The sequence below is a fragment of the Brachionichthys hirsutus genome, unplaced genomic scaffold, assembly GCF_040956055.1.
Source record: "Brachionichthys hirsutus isolate HB-005 unplaced genomic scaffold, CSIRO-AGI_Bhir_v1 contig_189, whole genome shotgun sequence".
NCBI lineage: Eukaryota > Metazoa > Chordata > Actinopteri > Lophiiformes > Brachionichthyidae > Brachionichthys > Brachionichthys hirsutus.
The window spans coordinates 150838-170499 of NW_027180424.1; the positions used below are offsets into that span (position 1 = coordinate 150838).

The window sequence follows — 19662 nt, forward strand, 5'->3', positions numbered from 1 at the left end:
GCATTTTGCATTATTATTGAGCTCTTCCACATTTATATGTCCAGATGGTCCTTCAGCCCCTGCCAGGTAAGGCTTTTAGGGTAGAAACTGCCTCATCATGAGTGATAAGCACCAAGACAGGTGCCAACAAACTAGCACAAATCATTCTTTAGGACAAGACGCCAGATGTGAAACCCTTGTAGCAGTTTTTGTCTCGATTTGTCTTGTTTAAGATGTTTTGGAAGGGGAAGAGGTAAAGTGATTGGACCATGAATGTGAATGTCTAATTACTTAATTATCAACAAGTTGCTATGCTCACACACCAGAGTGAATGACAGCAAGGTGTGGATTCAGATCATTTGTGGCACACACACTGATTCCATAAAGCCTGCACAGAATGCTACTGTGTCCTTCATCTGAACAGAAATGACCTCATGCACAGCTATAGAACAGAACATCTCGCCTGTAATTCAGCCAAACTGAAACTTAGCATGATTTGTCTGCACTTCAAGGCTCCATGATAAAACCTCAAAAGCACATGAAGGTCAAAGCCCCAAATTTCCCAGAGTGTTCATCACTAAATCTGTGTGAAGAATACAGAGATCACTGCATGTGGAATATGAATCTGCTTTAGCAGTGGAAGTCTAATGTGTTAAGACATTAATAAAAGTCTGGATTATCTGGATTAAGTTCAGAGGAAACCTTGATCTGATTTGAGGCCCGACCGCTACCGCGCGTCTTAGGGAGGTGTTTAGGGTGGATGTTCTGCCTTTGTCAGAGCAAACCATGTGATCTGGTTTTGAAATCTCTTCTGTTAAACCACGAGCAATTCTTAAAAGCCAATGAAATTCCTCATCAGTGATATATTCTGTAACAATATTGGTATGATGCACACAGTTCATTGTTAACATTAACAACATTAATTAATACAAAACAAAACTGTCATTGACATGTTTTGCTGCTACTTAAAATAACTGTGCATAAATGTAATTACCTGGTCGAGGAGTTGGTTGTATAGTTCATGACAGTTATCAAAAATATATTTGTATGTGGAGTCCAGGCACGCTTTCACACAGTCCTTCACCACCATGCTGGCTCTCGGGGGACTTTGGAGCTCTTGTACCTGCACAAATACAGATACATATCAATGATCAAAGTGTGTGATTGCAGAATTGGGTGTTCCAGAAGGTATCATCTAAGTTTATGCTACATAAATTAATCTATAGTGACATCATGTTATGCACAGTTAAGTTAGCTCGGCCTTAAATGCATTCTGTAGTATCCTTCAACCGAGGGCTTTTAAGGCCTTGTGAAAAGAAGAGCAGCCTTCTTACATCTATTATGTATATCCCAATTGGCATGTGGCAAGACTGACTTCTAGGTGTGTGAGCCGCACATTATAAAGTATTACTGTAGCACCGGTGTCTCGAGCAGCGGTGCACATACACAGCAAGGCTCAGCATGGGCATGGCAGAGAGTGAAAGCTTTGATAACATGAAGTGACAGTTTTCATTCCTTTGTTCACAGCTGCCATCTTGGCTATGCCTCAGTGCTCCGGCATTGCAGCCCCCCCACCCCCCCCCCACCCCTCCACTCTCACCGAACGAGAGCCTGAATGGAGTTGAGCTGTTCATAAAGCAGGAGACACGTCAAGACTTGGCATACTGTTTGGGAAGAGGGGAGGAAGGAGAGGAAACAAGACAAAGCTGGAAGCCCTTTAAACATTGAGCCTCGCTGTAGTATACAGGTCAACACACGTCACGTCCCCCCCCCCCCCAATCAGGCTGCAGTCTGAGTAAATCATTCAGATATGAACGTTCAGCGGTGTAGAAGGTCTTCAGGAATTATGAGTTTGAATTGATTTCACCTAAATGACGTGTAAGAGACAACTTTAACTGTTATTTATTTATTATACTCTCTTGCTCGGTCTCTCTCTCTCTCTCTCTTGCACACACACACACAAACACACATGCTACCTTCATTCTGAAGAAAGTGATGCTGGTCAGCAGATCAACGGTGGACTTCAGGTCTTGGAGACGCTCTGGGTTTCCTGCTGGGAAATTATCCTAGATTGAGACAGAAAGGGAAGGAGAAAAAAATGTGAGAGGAGAGAACATCGCATGAAAAGGACCCGTTCATGTCGCCACACCCACCTACCCACCGCATCACACCGCTTAGGGGCAAAACATATAAATTGATGACAAAGTAACGCCCAGCAATCATAACAAAATGACTGTCTGTCTAATCATAAAGTGGACAGAGGAGGTCTCTGCTGATGAAAACCTCTGTTTTGGGGCCATGAAGTCATCAGGCAGGGCAGAGCACCATGACGGGGAGCATATAAAGCCTCGACAGCCCTGAGGATAGGCATCACAGTGCCATACATTACCCTACTTCTTCTAACCCCTCAGTGCTCTAATGAAATGTTGTTTGCGTTCTATCTTTCCTACACCTTGTCAATAAATATGCAACCAAGATTTAGGAAATGCAGCTGAATCTTGACAACACATGATCTACCTAAGAATAAGGGGCCGAGCCGTCGGCAGAAGCAATCCTCACGTGATGTGACGGAAATATGCAGTCCTCTTTTGGACGAGAGCGGTATACATATTATTGGATTGATACATGATTAAAGAAGTTCAGCTTTGAAAGAAAACACAAATAAATTAGATAAAAATGTGCAATGGATTTTTTCTGTTCTAGATCGATTGGATACTGCTCTCAAAGTCAAACCCAACATATATGGTTGGCGTCTCACTGCTTTACAGGGCTGCTGTGATAAATAGCAGCAGTGTAGAGGTGGATGTTTGGCTTCCTGAACACACAAACAAAACAACCCCCAGGCACGGAAATCTGACATGAACCCAGCTCACATTAATATGGAAAAGTCAGACATATTTGGCTTCAGATGGTGGAAAGAAAAATGAAACAAAATCAATTTTTCAGTTTGCACCATTAGACTACTTTTTTGTCGTTGTTATATTGCAAAGACTCAACATTTTAAAATCAGACTGAGCATCCTGTCTCTGCCAGTCCAAATCAATTTAAAATTAATCTTTCAATTACATTCTTGCAGCTGCGGAACCACCACCAGAATCTGTCAATAACACTTGGCCCATCAGTGCCACCCATTTCTACCTTTCCTGTGCTTGCTGACAGTGACATTTCTTTTACAATTATACCCTCACATATAGCTGTTGCATGTACTGTTGAAAGTACTGTAGAAACGTGGATTCAATAGGTTCTACCACAGCCTTGAATGCTGCAAGCTGTACATTTACTGAAATCACTATCCTGGAACGGCAACAGCACTTCGCTTTAGCAGAAATATAGGAGTGAGTGACTTTGATTTGTTCATCGTTTATTACCTTTGCTCTAGTTTGCCTTTGAATGTTAGTTTTAGTCATTTAGCTGATGTGGGACCTATGGACGAGGACAAGACCATCATTTTCATTGAACAGGAAGGAGCTGGTCAAGTGACTATATCTGTAGATGAAACTGCTAGGGAACAGGGCTAGATGTCAACCCAGGAGAAGATACATGGACGTAGTGAGGGAGGGCATGAGAGAGACACCAAAGCTAATGTTGACATCAAGCTCTTTCTTATTTAGTCTGATCATTCAAGACATTTTTTTTTTTTTTACGTCTGTGAACATCAATTGTTTTGAATAATTAAAACAAGCTACATGATCATGAAACTGGGTGGAAGGGTGGGGCATCTACCACACAAGAAGCAACCACATATTGGAGCAAGACCCTGAAGAAAACAGTCATTTGTTCAATTATATTTTCTTTAATAACAAGCAAATCAAAATTATACCAACCGTCTGCTCATGAGAAAGACACTTTTAAATGTGATGCAATGGATAAGCCTTGGTGATGTTTTATTTGCTCTCAGTGAGTCAAATTATAATAAGTCTTTATCTTTTTCCAAAACTGAAATAATATTTGAAGAACAGTGAGAAGAGTTTAATGCTACACAAAGTTTGCTTTTTTTTTATTTATTTTATTGTAAAACACCCAAAGGGATTTTGGCAAACAGAGCAGTGCTCTCTTCATGTTTGGCTGAAGAGACATCGAGATTCAAAAAAGCGGAGATCTGTGCCTTTCACATTGTTTCTTTGCATCTGACTCAGACATTTATCTAAAGCACTTTGAAAGGTGACATCAAATTGTCTCCTGTGTTTGGATTCTTATATTGTTGCAGACTTCAAAGGTTGGGTTAGGAATTTTTCAGTTATTCTAGAAGGAGATCATCTTCTATGAGATGCAGCTTTAACAGTTTCTTCCTCCAGAAACAGGAGATTTATATTTGTCTGCTGTGAAAGGATAAAAGAGGTTGGTCATATGTGTCTATAGAAAACTGTGATGTCTCAACATGGTGCTGGTGATGCACAGCGCTATGGATATTATCCTTGATGCAGGATCTATTGCTTTGTTAATGTGATGCTTTATCTGCTCCATGAACAGTTTGACACGGAAAACATATAAATATGTAAACTGGTCCTGCTTTACAGAGCCACAATTAATTTACTCTCTTCCTTCTTTAGTTCTGCAGGTGGGAGCAGAAACTACTGCAGTGCATAGAATCAAGCCAGCTGTGCGCAGTGCACAGAATCTTTTCTCCTTAAACCCGCTGTAAACTGCACAGAGTGCCATTTTAAGAGAATAGCACATAACTCCCAGGGGAGCTTGCTGAACAAACAGCCAACTGTCCACATCCATTGTGGCAAAGCGCTAATAAGCTCAGATTTTAGATGAACCCCAGAGAAACAGTGAAATCCCTGCTGGGACAGTTTGCATGTACGCAGTGTTACCGTGTATCAGGGCTGCTAGAATAAAGCCTAATGGAAAAGAAATATATGCAGCAAAAGCAATCACTCTCAGAATGTCAGGGAAATCCATGCAGTGAGTGGCATAACCAGATCTGAATTTTATTACTGCCAGAAAGTGTCAGGTTGGCTCTGTGGGACAGCTGGAAAAAGTGAGCCATGGACAAAGAGAGAGCGTATAGGAAGTGTGTGTGTGTGTGTGTGTGTGTATCTGAAGAAATGGTTTGCAGACCAGTGCTGGCAGGTGAAGCCATTGTGACTCTGTGACTACTCTCAGTGAATGTGTCCTCAAAAGACAGTTAGTCAATCCTTCGCTCGTCCCTCTCTTTATCGTCTCTCATTTTTTCCACACCCCAATGACCAGGCCCCCTTTTACTTGTTTCTTCCAAATTCATCTCTTTCTCTTCAACTGTCATTTTGTCCAAGTAATTTCCTGTAATCCACTATCTGATCATTTCTTCCATCTGTCTTTTTTCCACAAGTCATCCCTCTCTTTCTCTCCCTCCCTATTTTCTACTTTATTCTGTTTCCCTCGTGCATTTCTCTTATATGTTGTTATCTGCTAACTGTAGGCAGCCAGGCTGGATTTGCTATTATCAGCATTTGTATTTGAAATCACATGTGGGTTCTCACAGTGAGTAAAAAAAAAAAAAAATGAAAGAAGTCACCCACTCAATGAGGCGTTGCGTTTTGTGTCCCATTTAAGGTGAGAGGACCATTTTTCTGTTACAGTTCATTGTATCCTGTCAGCAGTTAAGGGAGTAGTGTGAAGATATGTGTTTGTGTGCAGCTGCCCAGGTGCATCCCTGTGGTGAACAGCAGTGTAAATGCTTGCACATTTGGGAAGATGTGGGAAAGAAGCTGGATTGTGTGCAGCTGTGGGCATGCTAATCGCGCCGTGAATGTTTGTATTAAATACATGCATCAGATTGCAAATGCGTGGATGAGTGTTGATCAGATTAAGTACCGGTAGTTTGAAACCAATGATTTAGATTTTTCTCTCAATTTATTTTCGCTTTTGGAGGGTCAATTTAGTATTGTGTGCAGAATTTCCTTTTTTTTTCAGCATTATTGTTTTGTAATTACTATATTTTATGTTTGTTTTTGTTTGACACACTATTATGCACAGACAGCAAAACAACATATCATGGAAAACACGGAAAATGACTCCGACGACATGAATCCTACTGATGCATCAAATGGTGACAGACAGCAGATTACATCAAACACAGATGCAGAAACCGCAACAGATGAATCTTATGAAGAAGAGGATACAGTCCATACTAGCAGTAGGAGGGCAATAGATACACATTTGGCATTAGCATCAAAGTAAGAATGTCTCGCTGCGGAAAGACAGAGAAAACAAATTATGTATTTAATCGGGTTTATCAAATCACACAGACTGCAGGATGAGTCCAATAAATCACAAGAGGGGTTCTCAAAGCAGAGGCATGTGTTGCTGCTGTGTGTAAAACAGGGATACAAGTCCTGAGGAAATGTGACGTTGATGTTGAATGATTTGTTTCGAACAGTAAGTAAAGTAAAAATGGCTTCAAGAACCACAACACAAGCAACAGCTTCATACGTACCCGATACTTCGAGAGGTCTATCCTCAGGGAGTTGTGCAGCTGGTCCAGTAATTTGACAAATTTTTCTCTCTGTCAGGGTGAGAATGCTTTAGTTCAGTTTAACAATTTCCAGCACTGTGTGGTACGGATTCATCTTTCTCTCCTTTCCATGACAGTGGTTGGTGGTGATGTCCTACACACACTTTTATTTTGTGCCTGAGTTGATGACATGAGTTGATCGAGCTCTCAATTTGAAAGGACTCTGAGATTTTGTTGATTTCAAGACCACGGCCATTAAAAAAAGCAGTGATGTCATTTAAAGCCTATGTATTTACTATATGTTGTTGTCTCATCTGTAATAACAGTGAGGAACTTACCCCAAAGTTAGATGCAGCAAATCGGTCAGAAGCCGAGGCTGTGGTCGTGGTGGTCGTGGTGGTGTGGGCGAAGTAGGCATTGATATTAGCGAGCAGATTGCTCATCACTGCTGGCACTCCGGGACACATGTATTTGGCAGACAAACAGGAGAAGTGCCTACAAAAAGGAATTAACACAGCAGAAGGATCTGTGCTGGAATCATTTTGTGCTGCGTTAAGATGTTTTTTTCCCCGCCAAGGATGACAATAAAAAATAAAGTAGCGGCAATCTGAGGCCTGGCATCAAAGAGTCATCAACAAACTCTTCAGCAACTTTAAGAAGTCACAAAAATAAAAAAATATATATACATCGTGAACAAGAAGGGCATTCAAAGAAGCACATATATGAGCATGGTAGGGGGTTAAGTGAGGACCAGCGGTATAGGAAATATTTTTAATTTAGAGGAAACTCATTCATTGCTCTGTAAAACTCAAGTGCTAGAGAAGGCGCTGAGTTATTTAGCCTACACACACCAACACACACTTATAAGTAGAAGCAGAAACATGTTCTCATTGGGTGGCCTATATAATTACTCTGCTTTCAGCCTCCAAATTACCAAGGAGCACTCTGGGTTAGGCGAGCCAAGAGAGTCAGGCAGCAAGATAGATTTTGGCATCAAAATTAATTTCCATGCTGCTTTTAGCGCAGGATCGCCTGATAATTTTCTTTTTAAAGAAGCCGTTGCTTGTCCAAATATTTATCTTCTTTGGTTTTAAAAGCTGAAAAGATACATTTCTCAAATTAACATTTTACAGCTTCAAATAGTTGGGATTACGTGGAAAAAAGTTGGGTGGGAGTGGTGATAGAGTGAGATGAAGAAAATGTAACATGATGAAGAGGTTGTTGAACGTTGGGAAGCCACATGAAGGAGAAAGAGACGTCACAGCTTTGGTGATTTATGCAACTCCTGATATAGGAAATGCCAACCTGAATGAACGTTCAGCACTGAATAATTAAATCAACCTGAGGATATTGAAAAACCCAGTTACTGCTTCACTCGTCTGCACTTAAAGAACCCTGCATTCCCTCATATGCTGCAGTACCTCCCTGCCCGTGAGAAATAACACCACATTCACCAGCAGCACCAAAAACAATATGTCTGGAACACTTGTGTTTTGTTTTCTTCTGCTCCTTATGTGCTACGACAAGCTTTACAGGACTCAACAGAAACACACTGATGTCCCTTGCCCTCCAGAACAACTAAGGGTTATTAAAGGAGCTGCTCTGGAGCATGTAAGGTTGAAGCATGATCAATGGTATGCAATAAATGGAAGAGTAGAGGTTGAAGGATCAAACATGCTTGGGGGCTGGTGGTGAATAAAACTGAAAGAAAACCAGAAGCAAGTATAAAGTAAACTAACCTTTAAGGACTAATTGGAGGATCCATTCTTCTCATTGTGCTACAGGCCCTTGAAACAGGCCCTTGAAACAGGCCCTGACGTATCAGTACAAGTAATGAGTACTTTGTGTTGCTAAATTTGTCCAAATTCTCAGTAAAACCATAGAAGCTATAACATTTCTCTCTGTTGCTTTATTTGCGGGACCCATGTGGCCTCATTTACCAACATATAGGCTTTGATTTATGTTACATATACCAGTAAAATCCCAGTGTATTTAACATATGATGTACAAAAACAACAGCTAAATACACAGTGAGAGAGGGACTGCTCAACAAATAGTCATTTATCAGTCTAACTTAGGGGCTCGGTTGCCCTGGTGCTGCTGGGGAGACATCTTTTACTACTCCACGTCTCCACCTACTCTCCTCTCATCGACGCGTCTTCTCCGTGCTGCTGAATGGGACATTGACAGATTGGTGAAGTAAAAGGTCATAGATCAGGGTGGTACTAACGTCATAGCCTGATAGATGGACTCCACTCCATATCGCATGGCAAACTCATCCACTATCTCCTGAGACACGTCGTCAAAGTAGACCTTCCACGCCTCGTCCCCTTTCACCTGCGGGATCTTCACTACCCCGCTGTTCTTCACCTCTGTCAGGTAGTGGAACAGATTCTGCAAGTGGCACCAAAGATAACGGAACAACTTGTGGTGATGGAGCACATTGTCAAAACAAGCAATAAAAAATGACATTACATGGCAGCAAGAGGAAAGCCTTATCATGGCGGCAGTCATTTCTGATCCCAATATAAACGTTTATTTGTTTTGTTATGTTGTTACTATTGTCATTGAAAGTGCCACCAGTTCACAGTTCATGTTTTCTATAGCAATTGCGTGACGAAACACATTTTTCCTGTTGCTGAATCATGTCATGACGTTTACCTCGTGTAAACACGTGTATTGGCCGTGAGGTGGAACCACATTCTCTTCCCCTTTCATCTCCACGCTGATCTTCATTCGGATGGCACCAGATACTGCAGACTTGTCGGTCCGTTTATCTGTAACATGTAAACTAGATGGATTCTTCTAGAACTTCCAATGAGCTGATTATTAAATTACCAGTTACAATGTACATCTTCCTTTAGTTAGATCCATGTTGAGCAGACAACCACAATCCACAGAAACTATAATGGTTTTGGGGGGAAAAAATAGAATGCCAGGTGCATGAGGACTGAGTATGGATGGTGAAAATTGCACATATCAATAAATAAGAATAATTCTCCACCATGGTCATGTCTTTCCTTATGCCACATATGGAACAGATTTTAAAACTGCTTGGCAAAACTGCAGGCAAGCAACTATGTGGCAGGTCGGAATGATTCCACTGTTGACTCTGTCTGCGCACTCATGTAAATTAATCTCTAGTGTCTAAAATGAGTGGGAGTCTCATCATCATTGTCATAAGAATCAAGTGAAAAATAATAACATGCAAAGTTAGAGACTAGTGCTGTATGCACAAAAAGCACGGATTGAAGAGAAGCTGAAGAGGCTTGAAGGGTGAAGCAGCTGGAGGAGTGGGTACCCTGACCGATGTAGTATCTGTTTAAACATTCATTACGGATATTTAAAAAGGAATAGAGCAGAAATGGTGGACAGAAGGTGACTATTGCCGCAAAGCCCTCCCTCGTGTAGTACGGACAAACCAGTGATATGTGGAAAAATAAATTGCAGCAACCGAACCACAGATCTTTATGGATTTTAAATGCATGGTCAGTAATGATGATTTCACATGCTATCAGACCATCCATTTATCAGCACTGTTTTCCAGTGCAATGAGAATGTGCATGGGAAGAAATGAATGGTGTGACTGATCGTTACTTTAGTATGTACTCTATATGTTATGTAAGTCTTTTAAAATGTGTCATAATCATAATTGATCTAAATAATTACATACATTATATATTTGACAACAAAATAAAAGATTCCTGTGGAATGAAGTGTTGAGAATTAGTATGCTAAAACACTCAAACAATGCATCTTCTTCTTCTACCAGTGTCACTGTGATATCTGTTATATAAAAAAATGAAATCAAGCTCAAAAAATCTGCTTCAAAAATGCAGTGGTCAATCATAAAATGTGTTCTCTATACAGTATTATTATCTGTAATAGCCCCTCCCACTGTAATATTCTGTACGAACACTGTGAGTTTAACATGATGTACCTAGATTGTACCAAACGTCCATTTCTCCACTCAGAGTCCGAACCTCGATGATGGTCTGGCCCAGGAAATCATCTGATTCGCGTTTGAAGTGCTGCTTTACCCGCGATTTGATGTCATCGTCCTCATCCCACACGCGGACCTTGATGCGGTCAGTGGCATTGTGACATTCACTGCAATTTGAGAGATTATGAGTTTGCCAGGCCAGAACAATCACAGCAAGTAAACAGCAGGAGCAACAGCATATTGAAAGACCGCTCATCAGCTCGGTGTATTGTACTGTGCAGAATGACGGTGAAATGTGCAGCATAAACACAAGTTCAGCCACACAGAAGCACTCCCTGACCATTTTCTAAGCGATATACAGAGAACAATTCTTGCCCGAAATCAAGTATCTTTGTGCACGTTCATGGATGTATGAGTAAGTGCAATTTGTGGAGAGGAGGTGGCTGCCTGCAAGGAACAATTACCTCAAGATACTGCATGACCTTTAGTCTGCTTCTCTAGACTTCTGTCTTTCCCAATGGAAGCTCGAACCACTAGGGAAGAGCTGAATATGTCACAGGGAAGACTGCGTACGGTTCATGGCGATGATTTTATTTCTGTGAAAGCTTTGTTGATGCTTGCATCGGTGCAGCTTACAGACATTTTATAATAATGACTCTGCTAAATAGGACATAGGTGGGTAGACCTTTTATCTCCGGATGGGGTCAGGCAGTTTGGCTCTGGAATCAAAACCAACAGATTACTTCTTATTCTAATTACAGTTTAGGTGTAAAAGCTTGAGAGAGAGAAAAAAAACGTCGTAATTTATTTTTAACTACAGTAATCTCTTTCCAGGGAAGCAGTGATTGCTGCTGCTGCTGCTCTTGTCCTGGACTTTTCTCTTAGCTAAGCACACAGTAATGCATCGCTCTATTAATCTACAAGTCTGGGACTAATAGGACAGGAGTTTTATTACAGCCACCACTGGAGCCTCATAACAGATGTGGAGTCTTGTTTGTAACTGACGACAGAGACACACACACACACAAACGTACATATACAGTGTGCATATCATGCAAAACATGACTCCTGTAATTGTAAAGGAAAAGTATTTATACAACAGTTAAAGAGAATTTTCTCAAATGTGTAATTTCTGAAGAAAACCAAACATGGTTTCTAAGATTAATGGTGCTTAAGATATGGACAGTTTCCACTGGATAAACTTGGAAAAATTGTTTCTGCATTCGTCAAAAAAATGGCATCATCGTCTAGTCTATGTAAACATGTTAAACTCTCATTGAGCCTTTAACAGTGTCTTTTATTTTAGTGATCTATCCTTCCAGAGAGATATAGGGTTTCAAAAAAAAAAAATACAGTGCCTGATTCAAGTTATATATCTGTATTAGATGCGTGTGTGTGGGGGGGGGGGGGGTTCTCACAGATGCACCGAGAAAAACTATATATGGCATAAGACAGCGTATTAAGTATTTGAAAGTTGGTATTCGTTTGCTCCTGATGCAAACAAGATGAAGCCAAACAACCACTAACAAATATGTGTAAAGGCTATTGACATAAAACAATCCTTGTGCAGGGTTCTTCAAATTTACATGGATAAACATCCAATGTAATCTCTTTAAAAAAATCACTTCACATTATTTATGATATTGCAAGTGTACTGCATTTCATCAGAGGACTATGGGATGAAATACCAACTGCTTTAAAAGTAAGACTACTTGTACTATCATTGTAGCTGAACAGTGCCAGAGGCTGAGAGGTAACCAGTACATTGAGTGGTTATTGCACATCCAAGCTGACAAAGGAGAACAGCTTGTACTAAAGAAAAAGACACATAAGCCTCGTCAGCACAATGCAGAAGTCCTTAAAAAATGAGAAGTCACGTACTTCTAAAGCAGTTAAGCACAGAAGGCTTTAAAGATGTAAGACCTGTGTTGTGTGTGCTGATGGATGTCATTGTAAAGCTGTTCTTATCAGAGTCTGAATTTCCAAAATCTTTGTGCTGCAGCTGGTGAGCAACATATCCTAAATGAGAGTAAGTTCCTAAGCTATTAAGTTAGACAGAATTAAAAAAATATATATATATATATATATATTTAATTTATTCACTGACAGATGATTCTCAATCTTTTTGGGGATTATCTAGTTGCTGGGGGGGGAATTAAAAGAGCACACTCACAAATTGAACTTTTCATCCCAAATTGGGTTGAGGTTGCCGAAGATAGTTTTCGTTCTGCGTTTGGTCTTCCCCACCTGGACGGTGACGTAAGGGTCGCTGGAGCCCGTTTTATCCTTGGCCTGTAAGCCCTGTGCACTCATGACTGCAGGAAAGACAGGAATGGAGAAACATACAAAGTCATGTGCATACCAAATGCAATTTAGAGCTTTGATTTTACTGGTGCTGGAATGAATGATGATTATCAATCAATAAATGTATTATTCATTGTAATTTTATTCCTTTAGAAGTCATTAGCACAATTGATGGATGAGATTTGATTTCAGATTAGATCTAAATCTTTCTCAGATCGTATTCACAAATATTTAATGAAATCATGTTGTGGCCTCTGTCAGCCAATTTGCAAAATTGTTGCATGCATTGGAGGCAATGAGCTCAAATTATTATTTATCTTGGCGTGCATGTACCATATTCAATATAGGTGTGATTTACATATTCTTGCATCTAGGCCACAAACAGGTCTCATCTCTGTGATGCTGCCACCTATTTGAGTATTCCTATACGAGCTAAGGCTTCACTTCAAAGACGGGTCTGTTATTCAGAATCTTATTTCCACGCAGAGGTAGATGCAGAGAATGAGAGGCAGTAGTATTTCACAGTGCCATAAAAGGGAAAAACGACACTGTGGCATTAAATATGCATAAGTGACTCTCTCAATAATTCAGGGAACATATATATCCTCAGTTCAATGCTGACACAGGTAGGTTTGCAGGATATGGAGGTCTGAAGAGTCATGGCCTGCTTGCTGCAGGAGTGTTCAAAGCAAAACGCCTACTGTGGTAAAACAGAAGTCTGAGACAACAAAGTACGTTTAGACAGGTCACCAAAGTGCTGCTTGTATCCTTTTGCAGTAAACCTTCACTCCTGGATGCCACTTCAAATCAATGTTCAATGTACAGAAATAAACAGCGAGTAAACAATCATAACTGTAACCACAGCAACATGAATATATTAAAGAAGTCGCTGTCAAAAAAGGTTGATGGTGAGATATTTGCCCCTCCGTCCACTGCAGATTTCTTGTGGGCATTCACAGGCCACTTGTTGTGGTAGCTTTTTAATCCAGTACTTGCCTTTCGGTATGATAAAGCTCTTTATCATACCGAAAGGCAAGTACTGCATTAGCAGTCTTTTTTTTTGTTGTTGTTGCTCAAATTAGCTGATAATAATGTAAGATCGAAGAACATTAACAAAATACAGAATAACTCATGGTCACTGACAGGGTGGTGAAAAGGCCATTCCAGTCAGTCATTTATTGAATGGTGAATAAATAATAAGGTGTCAAATACATTTGAAAACTGAGCATTCAATAAGACGCTGGCAATATGAACTGAAGCAACCTTGGGTGTTTTTAATGTCTCTCTCACTCCCTTTCCCTGCTCTGTCTTTTTTATGTTGTCTTTTCCCTTTTCGCACACTTCCCCTCCCTATCCAATCACCTTTCTATTTTGTCTCCCTCCCACACGTTTCAATTTTCACTGGTGCATTGACACTGTGAGAAATGCAAGGTGTGCAATAAATGAGCTGGGCCTGCACCAGTTACCAAAGGGATGGCTTGGAGTTGGGGGGGGGGTTAGGTTACAAAGTGGATTTCCTGAATTATTTCTCTTGGTTAACTAGGAAAAAGTAATTTGCCGTGATTAATGACAGTAAACAGTTTGTAAAGCATAAAGAAGAACATTTTAATAATGAAATGTGTTTAAAGATAATGATTAGGCATCATCACCACCATTATAATAATTATTATTATTAGTAGTAGTAGTAGAATTAGTAGGAGGAGGAGGAGAGGTATTGCCTTCAAACTAGTGATACTAGTTTGAAGGAAATCATTACCGTTCCATTGACTGATAACTACATTGTGAATAGGAGCTAATAAAATACCATCATAATTAAAACACTCTTTGATGGACAGTTTCATAATTAAGATTTTACTGGTTCATTTGAAGAATTAACTTTCTGATATGACAAGGGGAGCCAGGCTGACCTGTGATATTGATTTTGGCAGACCATTTGGAGGTCCCGTCCAAAACGGCCTGCTTGGCTATCTTCAAATGGCTGTTGAAGTCTTCTTTGTTGATATGAAACATCTCTTGGATCACCTCAAACACCTCTGGACGGTTCTTCTCCCTTATCTTCATGCGCTCTTTCATAGCCATGATTATATTCTGGGTCTTGTCCTCTGCTCCATGCTTGGAGCTCTTCTCCACTGCCCCTGAAACAAAATGTTCAGTCCCAATTTTCTGCTTGTTTCATAGCCTGATGTTAAAAAAAACAAATTAGCTGATCTATTCAATGTCAGAATGCCTCCTATGTCTAGGTGGACCATATTTATCAATGCATTAGTATCTGTATGTATATGTTTGTAAAGCAAAAGACACACATTTTCTGTATCTGATCGGTATCATGCAACCAGAATGTGTTCTTAAGTGCAGATTGAAACGTGATAAAGACAAATCACAGCTGGAACCATAGAGTATTGGCTTTTATAATAGCCATACTGTAGCTAATCCACTTAAATAGTCTGCATGTTGCATTCTTCCAATTAGTCTTTACTGTTACTACAGGGTTGTGCATGATTGAAACAGCTGATTGGAAGCTGTGATGAGTGTGCAGCGCGAATGCACCATGTGATTTGAAGCAGTGAATGTAAGGACAAGAACAGTGACACACAAATTTCCATAACAGCATTTACATGTAATGACAGATGAAAGTGAACTGCAATGGAGGCATTAAACCAGGCAATTGATCTAGGAGACACAACATGTAGTCCAAAGCCGCAAAGTAGGAAAGGAAAAGATTTGCGACATCAGTGGTGAAGATGAAGAGGAGAGCCACAAAATCAGAACTGTGAGCCCAACTGGGAAGCTGTAATCAGCCGCGGCAAATATGTGAAGTTTGACTCCAGCAAGGCTATGCTTCCTGATCAGGGCCTTATATGGCATCATCCTTAAGTCCCCCGAACCTGCACAGAGGGTATGGCTCGAAGGAAACATGTCGACTCTGTGGCTCTCAAAATCCAACCTTATCGTACATCTGTTGTTCCACTCCTTAGAGATGTTCCGGGATTAACAGTGCAAAACATGTGTGAAAGGTGACTCGTTGACGGCCCTGCAACAAGCACAGCGTTGCTGTTGGAGGGAATGTCAAGCAGGCGACCTTACCTGGGCTTCCGTTCAGTACTGGTATTTCTAAAGACGTAAAAGCTCGAGATAAACCTAAGATAAAAGCAGGTGCCACGCTAGCATCACGCTCACTTACCCGGCATACCATGGTTTTAGATTGAACTGATTTTAAGCATTTTATAAATTATTTGATTATTAGACAGCACTCATCAGTCAAGACTCACAAGATGTAAGAGATGATAATTAATACAACGTACTTTGAATGCAATGTCAATCCAATGGAAGCCATTGAAGATAATAATGATATAAGTGATCTGCATAGAAAAGCATTATGGTGAGAATTATGTTCCTTACTTTGTAAACAATCTGCATTGAGCAGGTCCTGGCACTTATCGTGACATTTAACACCACACTCTGAGCAGCGCATGCCCTGGCGGGCAATGCCCCACAGCAGCCCCTCGCACTCATGACAGTAGGTGGGCGCAGTCGCTGTCCACACCTCAAAGTTATGAGGTGTGGTTGATGAAATAGGGTAAATCAAGGCCTGGAGAGTCTTCTTGAAGACGTGCAGCTTCTGAAAAGAAAGTGAACATAGAGAACAGAATAGTAAGGCTTGTGGAAATGTGATGGGAATGTGAGAAGACAGAAAACATGGCTGATGCTGCTGAAAAACCAGCGTCAAAAGTCAAACGAAACAATCGCTTTCAAAAAGTTTGAATGTATCTTGAAATTGGTGTTAAAAAAGAGGGAAACATTTACCTGCCTGGGGAACACGTTTGCTTGGTAACATAGTAACATCTGGTTTAGTTTTAAACCCTAAGCCAAACAAAAACCCCAGTAAATATGTGTATGAGCTGGCGAGCCTACAGCTACCTTCCATACGTATTCCTCAGCTTCTTTCATTAAAGGGCTGTAACAGATTACATTAGAACAATGGATAATTATATGGGGTTCTTTTTTTTAATCATTTTCTAATCCTCTTACCATTAATGGAGAGGTCAGCTCACCCTTACATCTCATTAAACTTAGATTAACAGCATCCTTAGCACCCAGTGGCTTTGTACCCATTGACTTGTTTACTGTCTAAAACTCCACCAGACCAAGTCTGCAAGAAACCTGTGTGGACTGATTGCTGTGCAACAGAAAGCTTTTCAAGCTGAATGCTTTACTGCTGCAAGCCTTGCCATCTGCAAGGACTGAAAATAAGCTGAGACTTGCCAATTCTTCAGGGTGGAATCAATGGCTATTGTAAATAAGGTTTTCAAAAGTGAGCATTATCCAGATTGAAAGCAAGAGTGCAAGGAGGAGACAAAGTGACAGAGAGGAGATGTATGGTGATTAAATAAATCTCAAAGTGGTACTTCCTCTCCACTCTGGTCCAGCCCTCTCCTCCCCTGCTCTGCTTTCAGCTCCCCCTTTTGTGTTGACATGAGGAGTAGCTCCGACTTTGCCACAAAGCACACTCAAACGTACGAGCAGAGAGAATTCCAAATGTGCGAACTTTTGCAAGTGTGATTAAAAGAAACCCGACGACACGTTAACAAGGCTGTCTAACATTGTGAAACATTTGTTGAGGCAGCAGGAAGGTTTGTTCAATCCTGGAGGAGATTTAATGAAACGCAAAGGGAGACAGAGATTTACGTTTTAACGTTAAAAGGGAATAGATGAAGAACGATTTATCCATAATTTACATGTGCGCCAGACGGGGGTTACACCTTGAAGCTTGCTCCTCAAATGATTTAATACTGAACAGCCTGAAGGAGATGAGTGTGGGAAATCTCTCAGTCCTCACAATCTTTTATTACCTCCGCCAAGGAGGTTATGTTTTCGCCGGCGTTGGTTTGCTCATTTGTTTGTCTGACTTTTAGCAAGATAACTCAAACGATTACAGACGGATCTTGATGACATTTTTAGGAAATGTTGGGAATGTTACCGGGAACAGATGATTCCATTTTGGTGATGATCCAGAAGAGATCCTTGATTATGGATCACGTTGAAATTTTCATTAACATTGCAGTCAATGGAGCTTCAGAATTTGTTCCTCAATATCTTGGTTGATTATTGACCGATTTCTATGGAATATGACAGTCATGTAGGGATGGGACCTCTATCTTTCCACCGAATTTCATCCAGATCGGATCCAGAATGAGGTCAGTAAAAAATATAACTTTTTAACATTGAAAACTCCATTTACGGATACACATCAACCCATATTCAATTTAACTTTTCGTTGGTGTATAAAGATACAGTGAACAATTTATAACATTTTGATGATGATCCAGACCACCATGCGGATGGATGGTGTAAAGGCAATTACGAAGAGAATGAGCTGTTCGGCAGAGGTCTGCGCTCTCTGAGGGCTTTTCTAGTTTTGTTGTGAATTGACATGGCTGGTAAGAATATAGCTTCCCATTCTCTATTCTACAAGCTGATTTAATGTTTTAGAAATGACACTAAGTATTTGATCATTGCATGACCAGGATTTCACTATTTATCTAATTTACTAACACAGGTTGACCCTGTTCTTTAGTTTTCCCTCCATCTCTGTGTCTCATCATGTGTTAGGCTCTCTTAGGACTGATTGACAGCTGCAGTCACGGCCTCTGCCTGAGAGAAAAACGTAACCTTTCCTCCTCTCACCCCTCCTCTCCAATTTACCACCTATTGCCCTTGCCTGCCCCTTCACTGACACTGCCATCCTCCTCCAACTATCATATTTAGCTTGAACATTTATACCATTTCATCCATAACAGTGTATTGTGGTGATTTTCTGCAAAATACATGACCAAACACTCTCTGGCAGGATTCACAGAACCAATCGAGATGATTTGAATAAGCAAGCATCTAAAAATCAATACAGAGCCTTAGTATATTTTGCCGCTGCTAATTTGCCTGATGATATCTGAGCTGACTTGGAACAACACATCACATCCTGTGTCCAGATACAGCTTGACTCTATGTCAGAGCTTGGCTCTCATCTTCTTCTCCATTGTCTTTGTCTAAGCAGGTAAGTTTATGTTGACTGTCACATCATCATCACGTTAAAACGCTCTGGCGCTCAGATCACACGCAACGCAGAACATTGAACAGACACAGGGGCGATTAGCTGGCCCACACATCATGTTCTTTATGCTCTGAAAAGCAGACACGTGGGAAACACGAGGCAAACGGAGCATAGCATGGGGATGGACTCTTCCATACATCAGGAATGACTGATGACAGAATTTTAATCAGATTAATATTAATTTAACTAAAAAAGAGAGGAAAATGGAACAGACTGCAAACAGATCACAGACGAAGAGGATGGAGGAAGGATTAAACATTACTCCAGAAAGAGAAGGGAAGATCAGTGACATCAGGTCCATCTGGTCACAATGACAAAACATTCTCAGTTCTGATCTTCTCCTCACCCGCTCCCTTTCCCACCATTCCCTTCACTTTTTCTTCCTCTCTGCTCTCTTCCCCTAACTCATCTGCGATTTTCAGCAGCAGATGTTCATACTGACTGCTCTCACCATCCTTACTGGAAAGCACTCTCCTGGACTTAATGCAGCAGATAAAACTCTGACAGCTGCTCGTCCTACTTACCAAGACCACACAAGCTGCAGCCGAGCTCAGAACTCAGAAATCGGCTCCACTCATATATGCATGCAATAAACCCGTGCTTGTTTGTTCCAAATAAGAACATTAGACTATTCATAAAGTTAAATTATTTACTTTCTGTTGTGGTGCAATTTCTGAATCAACTTCCACATTAATCACAGGGCATCACGTAATTTCTCCCAGATGAGGGAGAAATGGCGTGATGCACTCTTCATCCCTTTATCCCTTTTAATCAGCACCATGACCATGAGTAAGCAATCAAGACTGTATTTTAGAGCATCTGGACAGCTAGACCATAGAGACCTAGTCAAATTGTGAAATGGATAAGTTATATGGACACAAATCACAA

The 19662-nt window shown here is 40.7% G+C and overlaps 1 protein-coding gene across 1 annotated transcript in view; it reads right to left on the bottom strand.

Moving 5' to 3' along the window:
* LOC137914828 (protein unc-13 homolog C-like) overlaps positions 1-19662 on the bottom strand; it is a gene marked incomplete at its 5' end in the record, with an annotated part of 56520 nt that overhangs the window by 31406 nt on the left and 5452 nt on the right. The window contains 10 exons of the mRNA XM_068758322.1: positions 974-1102; positions 1956-2045; positions 6401-6469; positions 6757-6913; positions 8649-8812; positions 9080-9195; positions 10359-10528; positions 12535-12676; positions 14573-14800; positions 16065-16284. Of these exons, the coding sequence (XP_068614423.1) occupies positions 974-1102; positions 1956-2045; positions 6401-6469; positions 6757-6913; positions 8649-8812; positions 9080-9195; positions 10359-10528; positions 12535-12676; positions 14573-14800; positions 16065-16284 (1485 nt within the window). The remainder of the gene's footprint in view (positions 1-973; positions 1103-1955; positions 2046-6400; positions 6470-6756; positions 6914-8648; positions 8813-9079; positions 9196-10358; positions 10529-12534; positions 12677-14572; positions 14801-16064; positions 16285-19662) is intronic.